Source organism: Bombus huntii, chromosome 9 (genome assembly GCF_024542735.1).
Source record: "Bombus huntii isolate Logan2020A chromosome 9, iyBomHunt1.1, whole genome shotgun sequence".
Classification (NCBI taxonomy): Eukaryota; Metazoa; Arthropoda; class Insecta; order Hymenoptera; family Apidae; genus Bombus; species Bombus huntii.
The window spans coordinates 9,290,415-9,311,297 of NC_066246.1; the positions used below are offsets into that span (position 1 = coordinate 9,290,415).

Sequence of the window (20,883 nt, forward strand, 5' to 3'; positions counted from 1 at the left end):
AAATGATGTTGCATTTCCTTATTTACTTGACTTACAATTTTGCTTAGCAATGAAGTCTATAGATACGTCAATAATTGTGAAAAAGTGTACTATATACGTACATTGCATTCGAAATTTTAGCACAAATAAAAGAGTTAATTCTTTTAATTAAAGCGGTTTTATATTACGACATTTTCAGTAAACGGATAATTTTAAGCGTCATCCACAACAATTAAATTATATTTAAGAATTATTAATTCTGTCTTAAAATATCCACTGAAATATGTATTGTATTAAGCGAGCACTATTAAAATACATGAAATGATAGAGTATTAAATTTGTAATAGTACATTTTTATAAGTTACTCATTGTGTGTAATTATTTTTGTAGAAATAATATTTATTTTTACTAAAGTTGTCAAGTTATGGTGCAAGTGAATCAGTCGTGTGTAATAAGAAATATTCGCATGATTTTATTAAATAATTACTTGACAAACAGTGCATGTATATATTTCATTTAACGAACAGTGTGAAAATACACATGCCGTAAGAAGAGGAAGGCTCAAGCTCAAGGTCTATTGGTCGCGTGGATTACTTCTTGATCAACCATGCCTATTAATATGCGCTATATCTTTAAGATAAAATCAAGAAATCGTAAAAGAATTATACGATAAATGAAAGAAATATGTATAAGAATATGTTTATTTCACGTGTTATCGACTCTACTTACCCTAGTTTAATTTAGAATGAACTTATCGAAACATATTCTACATATTTATTGAACGAATAAAGGATATTACCAATACCAGATATATGTATGAATCAATAATTTAAACATAAGATAACTAGTAAATTTTATCAAATATACATACGTATATAGATATACAAAATAAACACAACCTGACAAGTTTATCGGAGAATAACATATTGCGAAAAAGATAAAAATTTAAAAAAGAAGTCAATATCGGCTGTAGAATCCATGCCGGATATATGACAAGAAATTAACTCAGGAACGTTGCATTCAAAGAGATTAAGATGCGCTGGTACAGTGATACCGCGTTTCTTAGAAACATTCAGCACATTCAGCTGCAACAGAATCGTACGTGACTAAGATCAAGTTTCATTCGTTCTTATCAACTAATTTTGCGAAAAGAAATACAATGCTTTATTACCATTTATTTTTTTTTTACTCCTCACTATACTAACGACTATATACGTATCTCAGATAAGAGCTATGATATATTTTTAAACTGTTGATTTTTTCAATACATTGTCCTTATTGATGCAAGTTTCTCAAGTAAGTTTGTTTGCCTCAAGAAGAAATATGTAAATTATACTGCGAGGGATAATAATGGTTTCACATTACCAACGAATAGGTGAAATGTCTGTGCGATTTAACATTCGATTAGTTGTATGTTAGCTGCATAATATCTATATATATATATTATTATTATATATTTTATTTATATAATTATATTATATATTATTATATATTTAACTACTATACGTGCTATATACGTACATTGCATTTGAAACTTTAGCACAAAAAAGAGAATTAATGCTTTCAATTAAAGCGATTTTATAAAACGCATTTAATTAAATTTCAAATAAAGCATTTTCAGTAAACGGATAACTTTGAGCACAACAATTAAATTATATTTAAAAGTTATTAAGTCTGTCTAAAAATATCCATTAAATATGTGCTGTATTAAGCGAGCACTATTAACATACATGCAACGACACATATATGTAGTATGACTTAATGGTTCAGACTAGGTTTGTTATACTCATTCGAATTTTGTTATTTATCATTTTTCATTTAATGCGCTGAAGTATATTCAATAACAGACTATCCGTTATATATAGCGATGTAAGCATGAAAAAATATGAGGTGCAAGAAGAAAAAATATAGTAAGAATGCACAGAGTAAATCGTTAAATTGTTGTGACTCAGCACTTTCGATCTCAGCGATAAGCTATCAGACTAACGAATTCACTTTTCAATGGAACCTATAAATGAGAAACGTATCATGATATAACATCATTCTTATTCAAGAAGCACGTAATTTCAGTCTTTAAGTATCGCTTAAGTGCTTAAGTCGAACGCTATTTGAGTTCAATAGATTCAATGCTGGTCACAGAGTTAATCCAGAGTACATGTAGGTCGATGGCATATCAAACACGTGATATACTCTGCACATTGTGAACTATGTATATACCTAACTATATATACGAATTCCAAAGCTCGCGCATATTACGTTTCTCTCTTCCTTCTTACGACAAAATCAAGCAGTCTCGAACATTATTTATAACTTCTTACATTTTCCATCGTAAATCGGCTTGAATAAACATACTATAATCGGGACGCCAAAAATGTAAACAATAGCAATTTGCATAGTTCAACTTTAACGAGACAGGGTCTACAACGAAGTAAGACCCTAGCGCGTGAAATATGAAAATACGATATTATTTTGCCGATCACCGATAAGTCGAGCATGAGTCGACGTCAAATGCATACATTTAAATATTACTCATTCTCGGGAAAAAATTACCTACGTGGTATATATACGATAACTCCCATAGTCGCCATTTAAGCTCTAGAAGAGCTTAATCCAAAAATCAATGTTTTCGATCGATACGCTTTAACATCAGCAGAATATCCTCACTATATATTCTTCTCTTCGATTGATCGGTCGTTTCGCTTTAGACGTATCTACGTATAAACCGGTACTATATCTCGAGAATTTTCAAGGTACAGTAAACGGTACAATACGTGTAGGAGTACATGTTCGAGAACGTCGCCGGCGTAAATGTGTTTTCTCGTAGTAACCAGCTCTTTAGCACCTTTACTTTACCAGATGTTCCTTTCTCTCTTTCACAACAATCTTCCGCGGCATATTGAATCTACCTCCTGCTGGTGCATATTAATCGCGCCGAGATAAACACAAATATATCTACACTGTGTCCCCCTTTCTTTACACGCAATTCAACAATGGCTCGGTGCTAAGGACAAAGATACAGTTATCAACTCAAGTTTAGATTCTTGCGATTAAGAATCCGTTTGTTCGTCGATACGATTCACTATGTTTCAATCGATAATCACTTCTGTCGTTCAACAATATCGAATTCGATATTGTTCACTATATCGACACATTTTAATGAATTAAAATAAAAGTGAACACTTAATGAATCAGAAACTGTCACACAACCGCATGATTATGCAAAATTTGATACGAGTCATTAAAAAAAACTTTATTATAGATTCACGGAATCATAGTTCATCGTTAATGAGATGCACACAGACGGGAATCTATCATGGCCAATGATTTCTCCTCGGAGAACACATTATGCCCGTCTAGACTCGTACGATTACCGCGACATCACGAGATATGTTAGATAGGCATTCGATCGCGAACGCAGCGTAAACATAACTACAGTATTTTAGTTGGTGGCGCGTAGCCGAGAGGCTGACCCGGCGCGGGGCGTCACCACTCGCTTCAAGAGGCTGGTGACTAGCGTCACTTTTCACTTCGGCATTGGACGGACACCGACGACGGTGGGAGCGACGTCGTACGGCTACGTCGCGTGTCCACCGATTCGTCATATAGTCAACTTTGCGTACCCTTGGACAATTCGTTCATCGATCAGTAACTTAGCGTATTTCATGTTAATCTATTAAGTCATCTAGCTACACGTTTTAAAAATACTATGTCAAGGAACGATAGCAATTGTCATGTATATAACACTATTGTAATCTATTTACTTATCATAGAAACAAAGCGATAGTTTTACTACATTTTCACGTTACTATCACCGAAGTATTTTGTTATTTACCTTAGAAACTTTTTATGTGTTTATTATAATATATGAAACATTTTGAAGTTTCACTGGTACTGTCAGGATTATATCGGTTTAAGGAACCGGTCTGAAAATGTATACGGATGTTACAAGACATTTACTGTAAGTAAAAAATTACTATACGATACGAACAACAATCTTAACTATATAATAACAAGCGATAAAAATGGTCTTGCTGAGACCATCGAAGCTTATTAATATAATAAATAATTTGACTGTTTAGATACTTTGCTCGTCTCTGTGAAACATATACTTTCGCTAACTATACTGTAGCTTTTGTGTATATTTTCAGATTTGTTTCAAATTTTACCAATACGACTACTATGATAGTCGAGTTTCATTCAGTACTGATAAAATTTCAAAATGTTCCGTATAACACACGTATCTATATAATATATTTATATCATACATGGCAAGATATATTTGTAAGGAGAAACAGTTACAATTCCTTTCGTGCGTATCAGTAGCATAGTATCAAGAGTCTGTGAAAGAACAATTTAATTACAAATATCTCATTTTTCTCTTTTTCGTGTTCCATTGCTATCAAGGAAATAGTAGAGAACTGACCTTGCTAAAAACAAGTTCATTTTAGCGCGGTCGCAAACATATTTTATCGTTTATACCGCTTCGCTATGATTGGACTTTAGAGTCCTTTCTGATAAACCCTTGTATTCTAAAAAAGTGGGAAACTTCCTTGTGATACGTTACGTGCCACGCTCTGTCGAATAAAACGAATGGAATCGTTTCTAGGTATGGCATACAAATTTAATTGATAAATCAAGTTTTTATTGATATTAACGTTGTATTTTTACTATACGAAGTGAGATAACAAGTAACCGAGAAAGACAGAAATTGATTGGGAATATCATACGATATGTTGCTGTAGGATATAATCTCGAGTGCAATCAAAGCTGATAAATAAATAACAACGTTTTAAGATGAAAATTTATGATGCGTCCTATATGTTATGAAATTTAACAAAACGCTAATTTCAGTAGAACGATGAACACAATTAGAAGAAATAAAAAAGTTGTTTATCATACGTATCGACTTTTCATGTTACTACGTTACTTCTAATTTTATCAATGACATAATAGGCTGTCTTGAAAGCGGTTGTATCTTCTTATACGATATAAAATTTTCCAGACTAAAAGTCACGTTTCTTTTTATTCGTAAAAATCACATTCTTTCACTTCTCTCGTCATAATTAAATGAGCACGAGAAAACATAGTATTACTGATAACGTCTTCGAGATATTAACAGCAACATAAAAGAAACGCGAAAAATTGAAGTTGCAGTAAATATTGCTGCTTAATTGACGTACGCGCAAATGCAATTCCAGTATCTATATAATGGCGCGATTTTACGACATACAGTTACTCATTAATTTTGATAAATAAACGGAACGAATTGTATTCCGAGTATAGCGATTTGCATATTAAAATTGAAAATTGAAGAAAGAAGAAACGTGTTAGTAAGTAACACCAGTAATAACATTAACAAAGAAAGAACTTGAATAAAACTTTTAATTTGGGACGATCTTACTTATGTAATTCATTTCAATTAATATTTATTTTATATATTAAACAGCAAATTGAGCTATTTGCGACATTAGAATCCAACGACGTCAGTAACAAAATTAAACAAATTTAGAGAAAGAATTTGTATTTAACATTTAATGTGACACCATCGATTTATACGATTTATTACAATAAAATTTTCCGCAATTCCATGGAAATGATCATCAATCAGCGCAATTAACGTGCGTCTTGCCCACATATAGTGCAAATGTTCGTCTATCGTAATCACGCGATATAACAGTGTAAGGAAACGTAACTACATAAGTATGCAGCCGACAGTCATTCGTACTTTCACCGCTGTTCGTGGGTGTAGTTTTGCAAACTTATCTGCCGCGTGTACGTAATTATCCCTTTTGTTTTGCATATCCTGCTGTTTTACACGGACGTTAAAAACACAGAAAGCGTTCTTTTTTTATGCCAGGTGTTATTATGCTGGAAAGAAAGAATAGGCTCGTCGAATCTAATTAAAACGGGACACATTTACGCTTCCTACAGCCCAACTATACGACATTAAAACAGCACATGCGACAATTTTACGTTTTATCGTTTACATCTAACTGCTGTAACATTCATTCGTAGCCATCTGCGTCATCTTAAAATTGTCAAGGATAAATGACGATCACCAAATTGCTGTCTCATGAAGTAAGGCTGCAAAATATTTTTATAACGGAATAATATAATAATAAAGAGCGCTCGTAATAATTTACGTTGCCAGGCTCCAGGCATGACACGACAATTTTTTTTCAAGTAAATATATATATATGTGTGTCTGTGTGCATTCCCCTTAATATCTAAATAGTCTATCAAGATATCAAGTATCTTATCGTACGAACGATAACGTTTCAGGGGAATCGTTCAGAAATCGTTTTTTAAGAAAGTTCATTACCTACGAGAAACATTCTTCTTTCGCTGTTACGAGATGCACTTTGCACAGACCTGTACTCTCAAAATTCATCTGTAGCGAACTAAATAGAGGAGAAGCCTTTCGAATAACCGAGGTCGCGTGACTAAGCATCTCAAATATGGATGCGATATCTGTTCGCAAACCTCGCCAAGTGATAATAAAGCACATGCGGTCGCGCACGTAACTATTAATAGCGGTAGTTTCCGACTTGATTTTGGGTGACGCTACAATGTTTTTGTTTTTAATGCTATGTTTACGTCAAACGAAACTTATTGCACGGTTTTCCTGAGATTTCGTTACAATTATCGATATTTCAATCCGTAGGCGATACGTTTTTTTTGAAGATAAACGCATGAAATACGGGTACACAGAAGACGATGAGTACGCGCGATGACTGAATGGAAAATAATTTGAAACGATAGTTTAATGTACGGAGAGGGAACGGCGCACGTTTGGCAAAAGTTGCAAAACACTTCATCGGCGTTCAAGTGTTAATTAATCACGATACAAGCGCAAATTTATGCGTGCAAATAGAAGCATGACTGTAAGACAGAGAAGAAAAAGACGACACACCTGTGTAATACACGTGACACGTGACAAGCTCGAAAAGCAAATAGCCAACGCTTGTTATCGTAAATATCGAGCTAAATTCAATAGCCGTATGCTAGTTAGCCGAGTATGTCATGTGGAATGTGTAAAGAAAACAATATTACGAAATTAGAACGACAGCGCTTCACAACGTTTTATAGCGGTTTGTCCTCCAGCCGATAACCATTCGCGATATCAACATAATAATGTCGAATCGACGACCTACCATTGACGACGATATTTGTAATTTAAAATAAAAAGCAGGAAGAGAGAGAGAGAGAGAGAGAGAGAGAGAGAGAGAGAGAGGCTTGAAGAAATGACCAGAACGTTATCACATATAACTGCACAATAAATCGTACGATGTAGCATGAACAGATACACTCTCGAAGGATCATTTAAATCAAGCTGTATCTTCTCGTTAAGAATCACTGAAATTGTTCATTACGCGGGAGTTATTAATTTTATAGTAATTACGATTATTTCAAATAATAAATGATTTTTTAACAAGCACGTATGATGAATCATGAAAGTATTTGATGAATGCGTTATCGCAGAAAAATTTGTATGGCCATATTACATGAAAAAAAACTTTTTGAAACATTATTAATGCTGCAATAACACATGGCTATTACACTTATGTTGGTAAGGTTGATCTAAGGCGGAAATTAGAAGTTAGTTTTAATAAAACAAAATAGAGTTGGTTTTAATAAAACAAAATACTACATAATTTCACTACAAAATTAGTGCGTTTAATGCAAGACGATTAAGAGCTGTGTTATTTGTACTTTATATGATATTGTACTTTGAATAAAAACGACTCTTTCATAAAGTATACAATGGTATTTTTGCAACGATTGTAATTAGTGGAAAAGGTGTTTTCACTAAATACAAGGAAGCTTATTAATGTAAAATGGATAACTTATTGATCAAATACTTTGATGGCTCCTGTGAAATATGTTTGCAATAACTATCTTCTAATTTCCATGTACACTTTCTAATTTTGTTTTTCAAACTTCACCGATATAAACACGATACCTGGCATTTCATTGCGACGCTAATGAAATTTCAAAATATCCCGCGAAATACATACTGAAACGAACTTTTATGGGTATATTAAGCGTTCAAATTTGCGAAATACAAAATACAAAGATTTCATATAATAATGAATATTTATAACGAAAGGAACACTTCTAAGAAAAGAGACAAAGATATTAAGCTTTCTAAACATATAACAGAAATCGTAGTGTAAAAACGTACATATTTTTGATTGCGAAAAAATGTTTTGCACGTAGACGATTTTATAGTAATTTTTTCTTGATAGAATTTAAAGACGTTTAACTCAATGTTTAAAAACACTTGTAATATCAGTAATACGATATAATTACTAGAAATGTGTTCCTCTGTCCATGTGTCGTCGATCCAATTGCAGATTGAATAAACGATATGTATGAAGTTGCAGTTTGGTTATCAACTGGAACGCGTAAAATCATGATTAAAGATAAGATTTTAGTCAGCGATGATACAGTAAATACCAATTAATACTGTCAGTATCGTCATAAAACTCTTAATCGTATTTCCATTCTAAAATTGTATTAGTGATTCTAAATAAATTATTCAAACAACTATGATTCAAATACTCTATTAATATATATATATATATATATAATTGGTACGAGGATTCTTTGTAGTCGTAAATGAATACCATACCAGTACGTACCATAGCAAACTAATAAAAGAGGGATAAGGAAAAAACGAAAGGGAGAAGAAAAGGAAATTTGCAAAGTAAATGTTAGTATCTCGAACGTTATTATATTATATAATAGAATAACCTAACTACAGTGCAATTTTTTATTGAAACATAAAAAGAGATCATGTAAGTAAGACGTGAGATATCTACATAGCAAGTAGAGTACTTTGTTCTTTTGATGAAGTTAACTAATGAGAAAATTAAATTTCGTGGAACTACAATAATTGTGCAAATGAATTCAATATAGTATTAAATTTTTTTTTAAATTTATACTTTACAATTTGTCCAGCTGGACATTCGGCAAATTTTTCTAGCTTATAGTATTAAATGAACATTAAAATCGAACATCCGGTATTTTTAACAATTGTATTTTTCATTAATATCTATCTTAATACTGGATCATTAACTAGGCAATACTTAACTTTGCAATATAAGAATACATGCGTATATATATATATATATATATATATATATATATATATACGTATTTATGCTATTCAAGTTCTCGTGATGTAAATCCATGATTAGAATCATGTTTGCTTTTGTTCACAATTGTCTAGTCCACATATGTTATCTAATGTAGATTATAAACATTAAATTTCATTACCTTTGTGCGATATCTTATTCATGAAATTAACGATAAAATAAGACAAAATCAAGATATTCCTAATGAGAGCAAGATTAAAGCGTTCAAGAAAAATATGGTTTCTGATTGTCTTGCAAGCACAAAGTATAAAATTATTTTCGCCACATGATTTTTAAGGATTTTTCCCTATTTATTGAAATTCACGATGAAGATAATAAAAAAATTAACAACGTTCAATTTTTATATAAAATTCATTTGCTTTGAAGTCAGTTATCTGTTATATAAAAGCCATTTGCATTATAGTTAGTTGAAATTGTCAAACATAGTCAAGCGTAGTAGTATTAAAAAATGTTAACGAAGAATTTATTCTCTATTAAGTGATTGGAAAAATTAGGTTTCTTCTTCGTGATTAAATAATGTTTATAATTCCATTCAAAATAATTCTTTTCGTTATTTATAAATGACCTATAAATTTCCCGAAAAAAATTATGCTAAAGTATAATTCTACTTTGCAAAGGATCACTAACGCATAAACATACTAATTTTTATCATTCATTCATATTGACTGAGTATATAAAAATATCTCTACGTCGTTTCTATTAAATGCAATAATAAATTTAGTAGAAGAATATTTAACTATATATCTGTTGCAGACTGAGGTGAATTATTACAAACAAGTTAATTTTACATTTGTAGTACTTGATATATACTTCTTGATACATATAATTTCTAACTTAGCATAAATTCGACAACCGCTGCATAAATGAGTTGTTCTGAGTAAACAAAGATCTCTGAGAATTGGGACTGGAATGATGTCACGCGAGACATTATAGTTTCATATTCTACAATTAAGATCTTCTTTACCAATTCATGACAAACGTCTTTCAACAAAGATCTTGACGTCTCAAATATTTTTTAACAGTTCTTGACACACTTTTGGTCAAATTCCATATATGCTATATTATTTTACCGAGTTTCAATCTTCTTTTCTTATAATTACTCGAAATATGTATCCACGTAGAAGTTCCAAAAAAGAAAATAATTCCAAAAAATTAATGTTCTATTGAGATCGAGAGATGATTATTTCAACTATAATTATAATTAAGTTACTATTAATATTATTATTATTAATATCTACTATTAATATCTACAATATTAATAGCTACTATTAACATCTACAATTGTTAATGTGTGGTATATTTAAGCACAAATTAGAAGCTATTTCGATGTTACAAATCGATCGATATACGTTCATAAGACCAATATTGTACTAATGCGACTATGAAACTGAACAATTCTCCTGAATTGTAATCTCCCGTAAGTTGTAGCAAGAGCAACAACGACAAACAGATTGTACACACCACGGACCTTCTATTGTAAGATTTATTATATCAATAAATACAAAAACTATTTATGGGAGCAAATTTTAAATTAGCAGGTAAATTCTTTTCGCTGTAGAAAAACACAGTTTCACGAAAATTAAAGAATGCGAATTATGAGCACGTAATACTATATAGTTATTTATTTATAATGTTAAATTGCTGCGCATTACTGAGATTTTATTCTATCTTGAGCAACTGGTTGTTACTATAGACAAAAATAAATTTTACTGAATCATGTAACGGAACCGTGACTTTATTTGATATTCAATTCGCGTGATTACAAATTTAACATTTGCATAAGTGCGCGTCATTTATAGATATTAATATTCTAGAGCACTTTAATCAGATAATTATTCAAAGATAGATGTAATGTATAATATGACGTTTCTGGAGTAATCAGAAAATTATTATACAGAAAGAAAATGTTTACAATTTGCTACGCTTGATTTTCGTATCTATATTTTTTTTTCTTTTTTTGAAATCATAATTCCTGTTGAAAGAACATTTTTTTCATTATTAATAATAGAAATACATTTCTTTCGATGCTTGCAAAGAAATTCCTAAACAATAAAATCTAAGACCAGCTTTAGCAGTATTATCAGATACGCTTATCATTTAGATAATTACTATATTAAGAAAATACAATTGCTTATATTTATATTCATATCTTCATTGTTTAAATGCTCCAAACAAGCTATATTTAATAAAACAATTCGAGCAATCCAATAACCCAATAAACCGAAACTCGTCCTAATTGCTTCAAGCGTCAAAGCAAATTGAATTTTATTAAACTGCCCCAATTGTTTCTCTATCATGCTCAAAGTATCTCGCTCAGGCGATCCTATATCGTTTTATAATAAAAGAAGTACTAGAAATAGCAGATAAACGATATCTTTATTCTATCGGGGTAAGTATCTGGCTACGAAACGAATCACCGGTGAGGCGAGTGAATCAATTTCGTTCTATTATTACGATCGGCTGACGAGATGCAATGGCAAAAGAAGGGAATGAGTCACTTGCCGGCTTGTGACACACATATGCGAATACAGCCGCGTTCCCGTATGCACATGTGGCAATAGCCAGGCGTACGTGTCCGCGAAACTCGTTCGAGTCCTAGCTTTAAGCCATGGATAGCAGAAGAGGATTGTCGTGCTCTACCGCGGCAGTAATCGCTCTATCCCCTTCTTCTTCCGTTACTCATCGTTCTGGCGAATCATGCAAATCACGTTTCGAGTAAACATTCGTACATATACCGTATACGTACAATGCATTAATACGTCTACAATACCGTTTCTGTTTGCATTTTCGCCCGAACGCTTACGTAACGCGCGTCATAATTATCCTTAATGGGTGGCTGAATGTGTGCGATAGTATGAATATTTTGACTCGTTTCGATATTTTTCTTTCTTCGAAGTAAATGCGTTTTACTATATATTGTTCAAAAATATCTTTACATATAGTATTACGTGCACAGTATGTATCCGAATATCTGCTCATTCTTGACAAGGTGTATTACAATTTACAAATTACTGATATAAATGAGATCGCGGTATTTTTATTTCTTGTGATTATTGTAGCTACATTTAATAGAATAAAATTGCTATAAGCATCGAACCTCGTAGAAGAACTAGTGTCATTTCTTCTCAAGCTTTTTATCTTTAGATTCTTTAACTTCTAACTGAACGATCAGCATACATAATACATTCTCATGGCCTCACCATTAAGTCACCTTAAGCGATAAGACCTATTCCAGAGAGTCATGAAATATGTAAACAGAAAGATTTCATCGGGATATATCATTTGTTTATTTTAAACTTGACCATATGTCTCGTATATCCTTTTCAATGGTACTATCACGTATCACGTGTAGTGGTTCACGAAAATATTTCAACTCATGTATATGTAGAAACTTTTCCTCCATATATTATGTATATTATTATAAAAAATGTTGTATAATATGTCGAGCGTATATATATTGGCACTATATAAGAGGTTGCTGATTCATGAAGATATGTATATTTATCATTATCGTATCAGTATCATTATTTTTGTTACTAAATCAAGTCAATTAATACGCTTTTACTTATTCATGTATAAACGATTTCACATTTACTTATTAAGGCTAATTTTACTTATGGAACTAATAAGAAAAGATAAACGTCTCTTTACTTTTATCTTAAAATCTTTGCTACGCTTTCATTGCATTTTAATAAATTTCGTTAATTCGTTAAAAGCATACGAATTTAAGAGATATAAACGTTATATGTATTATAGATAATTAATATTCAGTGATGTAATTTATTGTCATGAACTATTTTTAGGGAAGTTTGTAAATTAATAATTTTGTTGATTTTTCCTTTAATTACTAATTCTCTATTATATTTTTTATAATAAGGTATCTATTCCTAGCTTTTATGTAAACTTTTCTAAGAATGTTTTACAGCAAATCTCAACACTGAACACACTTTTCTACATCTGGTCCGATGAAGAATTGGAGGTTTACAATACTATTGCATTTACGTTCTTCGCGCACTTCAAAAAGGTAGGCAAATGGTTTCGAAGTTTATTTTACTACTATTCAAGGACGCAAAGAACACGTGAGTCAACTGTGTGCCATTTGGGTATAAGGATGGTTACTTCGTTGTTACAAAGAACAATTGATTTGAAAAGAATACATATATTAAAAACCCTATACGAGTTTTTGTATTTATTATCGTTTATGTACTTGTTGCCGTTTATAATAATTATTTCTAATTTTCATTTCTAATTATTACGGACCTTAATCCCTTCTCTTTCTTCATAATATTTCATACATCTTTAACAATTAATTGCAGGCTAATTTACATAAGACAGTGTTTGCAATACATAATCAAAAAAATATCAAAGCTTTTACGATTACAAGTATTTCTTTATTTAATCTAACTTAGTTAAATTTGATCCAGTTTATATAGTTACTCATAGGCAATATTATACTCTAATATTTCATCAATTAACTAAAGGATAAATGTATTTGTTTTCGGAAAAATTGATCTTAAATATTAATGCTTTATGTTTCCTTCAAAATATCATCCAAGAAATGCGTTTCTATTGTAGATAATTGATAAAAAGTAATTTCTTTCGAAAGCTAAACAAGAATTCGATTCTTAAATGGATTAACAGATAGTTATAGAAAACAGGTTATATAATAGGAATTAATAGATCTTTTGTTCTTATATCAATGTACATAGATATATATTACTATTATTAGAACAAACGTGTTTTCTCTTTTTTCATCCGCTTCAACTTTCTTTTTGAATCATTTATACCTTTTTTAATAATCTTATCTTCAAACGTTTTTCTAATGCGCAATCTTACTGAAATGCGTAATTATCCTGATCGAAATACATTAGAAGTAAAGTTGCAATTTGTGTTAAGCTTCGCCGGTATTCAGTTCATCGCTTATTATGCTAAAAACTGTTCGCATTAAAGAAATAAGGGGTACCAACCAATAAGGTTTTTATCAACTGGAATAAGTATTGTGATATATTAAAAAACAAACGATTCTTCTAACGCTGACATAAATAAATAAATAAATAAAACAATAATCTCTTAAACACTGTGGTATCCAAATATTATTTAATAAGAATCATTGTATCTGGATGTTTCGTTCAATAAACCGAATGTTTGAAAACCACAATAGATACATAATTGTACGTACTGAAAACTAGCCCTACAGCTGCTACTATGGTACATCTGCTATACTTTTTCTCTTTCACACATTCCTTTGTCTTATTCATTGTCATTGATACATGTGCGCCGCGTTTAGCGCTTTTATCTTGCTGTACGGATTAACGTGTATGCATCGTTATGATGAATTGCATGATCCGAGACAAGCAGATTCATAACAGAAATGTGATCACGGTTTTGCTGTATCAATGACGTCAATTTCCAAGATGCTCTCGATCTTGCTACAATGTAATTAGCAGACTGCCGATATTTATACATTTATAAGAGATTCGAAGATGTAAAATTGCATAGGCTATATATGATATGCAAAAGATACTCAAAGTGTTCAAACCAAAGTATTTACTCGTTATATTAGTTAAAAAGTAGAACTTTTCACTGAAATTGTATTTCTTTAATTACGTCTTAGTAATGCAACTAAAATTTAAAAGATGTTCAACATTCGATAATTTAACATACATGTAGGATTTAACAAGTTAAAATAGAATGTATATTTTACGTTAGATATTTTGTAGCATTGAAAAAGAGAAAAATTATTCTTTAGACATCAGCCTTCAGAGGTTTAAAATAAGATATCTATTTTTGATGTTTCGCGCTGTGTAATGAAATTTTAAATAATAGTCAATATTGATCTAATGAATATTAATATATTATATTAAAATACTAAAATGATCAATGAATTTCGTTATTTTTTTTTTTTACAAGTAAATAAATGAAATAATTTTTTATTTTACTTTCTAATTGAATTTTCATAATTTAATGCTTATATAACAAGCGTAGTGCATGAACCAAATATATTATACTATATATTACCAACTTTAATTATTTTATTTATGCACATAAGTCTAACTGTCTTTACAGTAAAGATAAGAATACAAGAGCATATACGTTAGTTATATATTGTTAGTGATTAAAAATGAAAAGAGAACATCCATCTAAAACATAAATAAAAGTTTAACAAGGAGTTCTTTCATCGATGGAATTGTAAAAAATTATTTTAGACGAATAATTCATAATGGCTCATGAAAAGTTGTGAATTTTAATATTATTAAAATGCGTTTAAAAAAACTATTTTTATTTTATTTTTTTATTATTTTGTTTATTCTGATAATCAATTTATAACATTATTAATGTTAAAAAACATTATATATTTGTTTGCTTTCTCAAGTATGTAGATATTCCTTCCCTGAAATGATGTGAAAAAGGCAAAATTCTACTAGAAAGGTGTTGCGATCTTATCTATTATGTTGTGATATTATCTTTAAGCCTGTATATTTGTAAACGTTGAAGTACAATATTTCTGCAAATGTTCACTAAGAAGTAACATTGTTACATGAAAGTGTTATATAAGAATCAAAGTTCAACTTATATTCCTAAGTATAAATAAAAATGTAATGGTAATGATTTAACTAACAATAAATTTGCACAATCATCACAGCAAACTAGAAAGGTAGCATTCATTAAATAATTATTTTTATGATACTACATAAAAATAACGAAAATAACATCAATAGAAATTTGAACAAATAGTAAAATAGCAGCTATTTGGTGATAATATACAATCTTTATTTATTATTTAAAGTTTTATTAGGTGACAAAAAAATATTATCAACTGGCACTGAGAGTGTACTATATATATAAATGTCGATATTTCTAGAAATGCTTTTCTTTATCTTTTAATGTATATGTAATATTTTTATGTATGTTTCGTTTTAAATAATTTGTTTTATTATAATATAGACATAGTAATCAAGTTGATAAAAATTGTTAAATAAGGTAGAAATTATTCTAGAATGTGTGCAATGTTAATGTTATATAAAGGATATATTTTGCAATTTGAGTGAAAGAAATGATTTGGTATATAAACATTTATAATTATGATGCTATAATCATTTGCGGCTATTGTAAACTTAACGTTCTCTGAAGATATCTATATAAAAGTTAATCGACAGGAAATTGCAACCACATTGTATACAAAGAAAACTTGACCTTGAATATTATTGGCCTTTTATCTAAAGCGACTCTGGCACTTGTTTTCGTATGGTTTCTAAATGTAAGTAACTGATTTTTAGATAGATATTTCCCTTCAACTGACTTAAAAGATTCCACAATAAATAATGTACTTTTTATCTTTGCTGTAGTAATAAGTAATACAATTTTGGTACTAGAATATCATCAAGTACGTAAATACTTAACATACATTGTAAAATAACTCAGGAAATAAAGAAGCAAATACTACCAAAATATAACTTTGAAATAATTTTATGAAAACCAAAGATGTTTACTGACAATTATAAACAACACCATACAAATATTAAGATCATTTTAGATTTCCAAAATTATTATAAAGTATCGTATCATTTATTTGTTCGAAAATTATGTTACCTTTGTTTAAGAAACTGTTTACGTTAAATTTTTCATTTATACATTATTCTTCTAATATATTTCTAATAAAAATATAACATTTTCAACAAATTATTATTTTAATAATTTATTATTTGTATTTGAAGTGGATATGTGTAAATCTGAGAAAGGTATAGGTTCGTTAATACCTTACTACGATGTTGAACAAGCTAAATGCAATGTGGATAGCGCATGCGCACTGCTTCAAAACTCGATAGTTTATTCCCGAGAATCGGTTTCCTTTAAGTTGGCTGCTCTGTCATCTCTTTGTTCGTACTGGCAACAGTTCGTACTGGTAATACTGTCTATTCTACTCTTACGGTTGGGTGGTCTCATTCGTCTTTCGACAGTTCAAAAGAAAAACGATCTGTTATATTGATCTGTACGACGCACGACTCTCTTAATTGCAAGCTTAATTGAAATTTTCGCTTCTATTCTTCTATCAACAATCAAAACGTAAGTATCGTTAAACTAGACTAACTTTGCTCATGGTTAATAGTGATCAGCCATGTTTGCCGGTAATCATGTTTTCTTTTACTTTTACATATCATATTTACTACGCGCTAGAGAACAAGATATTTAATTAGTATTGATTGTCATTTATATGTGCTTAAATAAAACAGATGAAGTAGAGATGAAGTGAAGTAGAGATCAATATTATAATTAGTGTATAATTAATAGTTTTACAAATATATGTTTTGCATTTCAACGCATACAAATAAAGCCATAGTACAAAGGGAGATCATTAAGTCAAAGAAAAAAAAACGGTCTGTTCTGTTCTCTAACTTTTTTTGAAGTTCTGTGTACATGATTGGTGTTTATATTGTGAGAGATATAGCTTACAGTTTGTATCGATCTCTATTTGCACGAATTACTAATTTAAACTGATGCCCTTGTAAACCGGTTGTAACGGAAAGTATTTTGGAATGTTCACGAAATAAAAGTAAATAGTATAATAAATATCAATTGTAATTTTCTAAATATATGTATGTATATGAACTATATTTATTATTTAGATTATTTTTATTAAATTTTGTTTATAATATTTTCAAAGTGTTTTATTTCAAATTGGAATATTATCTTTTAATTATTGTCTTTTAAATTAGATTATTGTTGTTTATTACGTAGACTTTTCTCTATTCTTATTGTAAAATAAAAATAAAATTTGTTATAGGATATAATGGATTCTGAATGGCCTGATGAACCTCAAACTTCTGTAAGTATTAGAATTTCAATACTAGAACAGTTTATGATAATAAAAATGATTGTCATTTTTTATATTAGTATGACAGTAATGGACGTAGTTATGGAAAAGGACGAGGTTTTATACCTCACAACAATAATAATATCAACAATAGTAATATCAACGATAATGGGTGGGATTCTAAAGACGCAGAAAATATCAAGAATGAGCAATCTAATACTGACAAATTTTGGCAATCTGCTGATGGTTATGATTACAAAGTAACAACCAGTAAAGTGGAAAAAGACGGAGAAGGAGGAGGAAAAGATGGAGAAGGAAGAGGTAGAGGCAGAGGCAGAGGGAAAGGCAGAGGCAAAGGAGGGGAAGGAGGAGGAAGGGTTGGTCGAGGAAGAGGTACATTTAAAAATAGGGATGGAAATGATAATGATAATAATGATTACAGAAGAAATAATAATTATGAAGATAATGCTGATGATGGTAATCAGAATGACCAAGATGGTAGATCAAAAAAAACAGGTGTTGCACAAAGCAGTTGTGCAGGAATGTCACAGAAACCTAGAGAACAGTATATTCCACCAGATTTACCCAGTGATGAGAAAACCTTATTCAGTAATGGTGTTGAAATGGGCATAAATTTTGATAAGTATGACTTTATTGGTGTTAAAGTAACTGGAGAGGATCCACCTCCGCAAATAGAAAGTTTTGAAAATAGTGGCCTTAGACCCCTTCTTTTAAACAATATAAAAAGATCAGGATACACAAAACCTACTCCAATACAGAAGAATGCCCTTCCAATTATAATGGCTGGTCGAGATTTAATGGCTTGTGCACAAACAGGTTCAGGAAAAACTGCTGCATTTTCAATTCCCATTATAAATATGTTATTACAAAGAGATGCTGATCTAGGGTTATCCATGTCATACTGTGAACCACAAGCTCTTATCATATCACCTACTCGAGAACTTACTATGCAAATATGGCACGAGATTGTTAAGTTTTCATACGGTTCATTTATGAAGGCTGCAGTTGCATATGGTGGAACATCTGTTATTCACCAAGGGGGAAAGCTTTCTAAAGGTTGTCATATACTTGTAGCAACACCTGGAAGGTTATTAGATTTCATAGAAAGAGGAAGAATTAAGTTTTCTTCCCTACAGTTTCTTGTATTGGATGAAGCTGATCGTATGTTAGACATGGGGTTTTTACCTAATATTGAAAAGATTGTAGATCATGAGACCATGCCCACGATTAACAGGCAAACATTAATGTTTTCTGCCACCTTTCCTGATGAGGTACAGCATTTGGCAAAAAGATTTCTAAACAATTATTTGTTTGTCGCAGTTGGTACCGTAGGTGGAGCTTGTGCAGATGTGGAACAAAATTTTTATGAAGTTGTCAAGGGTAAGAAGAAAGACTTACTTAAAGAAATTTTACAAAGAGAACACGATGCTGGTACTTTACAAGGTACTTTGGTGTTTGTTGAAATGAAGAAGAAGGCAGACTTTATTGCAGTCTTCTTGTCCGAGAGTAATTATCCTACTACCAGTATTCATGGTGACAGATTACAGAAACAAAGAGAAGAAGCATTAGCTGATTTTAAAAGTGGGAAGATGTCTGTTTTGGTAGCTACGGCTGTTGCCGCTAGAGGTTTAGACATAAAGAATGTGGCACATGTTATAAACTATGATTTACCAAAGGGAATCGACGAATATGTTCATCGAATTGGAAGAACCGGTCGTGTAGGAAACCGAGGAAGAGCGACTTCCTTTTTTGAACCTGACGATGATGCACCACTACGTGAAGATCTTATTAAAATATTGAAACAAGCAGACCAACCTGTTCCAGATTGCTTGTTGAATGGAAGCTCGAACAGAAACTATTTGCCAGGAAGAGGTACAAACAGATATGGAGGTGCAGACATTAGAGAGGTGTGTAACTTTCTCCATTATCATACTGTAATTGTATATGTAATTTATATTTTATATGATAAATATGCAGTAGCATTTAAAAGATGAATAATAATGTATATTTCTTTTTGTACAGTATGTAAGCGGATATGCCACAGCAGTGTATATGTCACCTACAGCAATGAGGCCGCAAATAGCAGTCGAGCCAGAAGAGACGTGGTAGAAAGTTTCTCTTTTTTTTTGTTTACATACTTTTTGGTATTATTGTTAGGAACAAGGTAGTATACTTTGTTTCTTTATTCCATAAGTCAGAGGTACAAAGAATTTTCTATTCATTAAAGCTTAATATGTTTAATATTATTCTTCAAAGAAGATTAATAGTAAGTTTGTCTTTTATCTAACCAAATCGTGATTGATGTTTGACTGAAACGAACCAGACTGGATTACTACGTACCTCTTTAGAGTTATAAGTTATGTATAAGATCATATAATGCTACTTTTTGTTGATGCAATATGATACGCGATTTCCGAGAAGATGCGTATTCGTAGATACAGTTTAATACACTGCGTTGATCGTACAAATATTAGTTTTTAAGAACAAATAATAACTTCATGGTAACCACTTAGAAACAATAGTTTATTTTTATGAAATGTTACTCTTAAAATATTATATTATATTATATTATATTATATTATATTATATTATATTCAGTGTTTTGTACGTTTCTTTTTATAATAAAAAATGCAATGACCAAATGCCTTATTTTGAATATCTCTTTAGTCATTTTTACCAAAAATATATTTACTATATAAATTTCGATTTCATATTAACATGTATTTTTACGATATATGTATATGGGGTCTTAACTTATATACGGAAAACAAATTAGAAATTATTATTATTACTATTATTGGAAAGAAATTTTCATATTAGTTCGCGTAAATACATATGTAACATATAAATGTATATGTCTATATAAAAAGAGATATTTTTTTCGAGATATTAAAAGAGATTTTTTAATAA

General features: G+C 30.6%; 2 protein-coding genes across 9 annotated transcripts in view; one reads left to right on the forward strand and one right to left on the reverse strand.

The window, feature by feature from the left end:
* LOC126869477 (segmentation protein cap'n'collar) overlaps positions 1–20,883 on the reverse strand; it is a 112,025-nt gene that overhangs the window by 4,351 nt on the left and 86,791 nt on the right. The gene's annotated exons all lie outside the window — the stretch shown is intronic.
* On the forward strand, positions 16,990–20,615 carry LOC126869478 (ATP-dependent RNA helicase vasa). 3 transcript variants are annotated; one of them, XM_050626079.1, is made up of 4 exons: positions 16,990–17,204; positions 17,923–17,964; positions 18,033–19,880; positions 19,996–20,615. In XM_050626079.1, the coding sequence occupies exons 2-4, from the start codon at positions 17,929–17,931 to the stop codon at positions 20,080–20,082; spliced, it is 1,971 nt and encodes a 656-aa protein (XP_050482036.1). In that variant the 5' UTR covers positions 16,990–17,204; positions 17,923–17,928; the 3' UTR covers positions 20,083–20,615. The 3 variants fall into 3 exon arrangements, with proteins under 3 accessions (XP_050482036.1, XP_050482037.1, XP_050482038.1); XM_050626080.1 differs by lacking the exon at positions 16,990–17,204 and adding an exon at positions 17,253–17,691; XM_050626081.1 differs by lacking the exon at positions 16,990–17,204 and adding an exon at positions 17,716–17,734.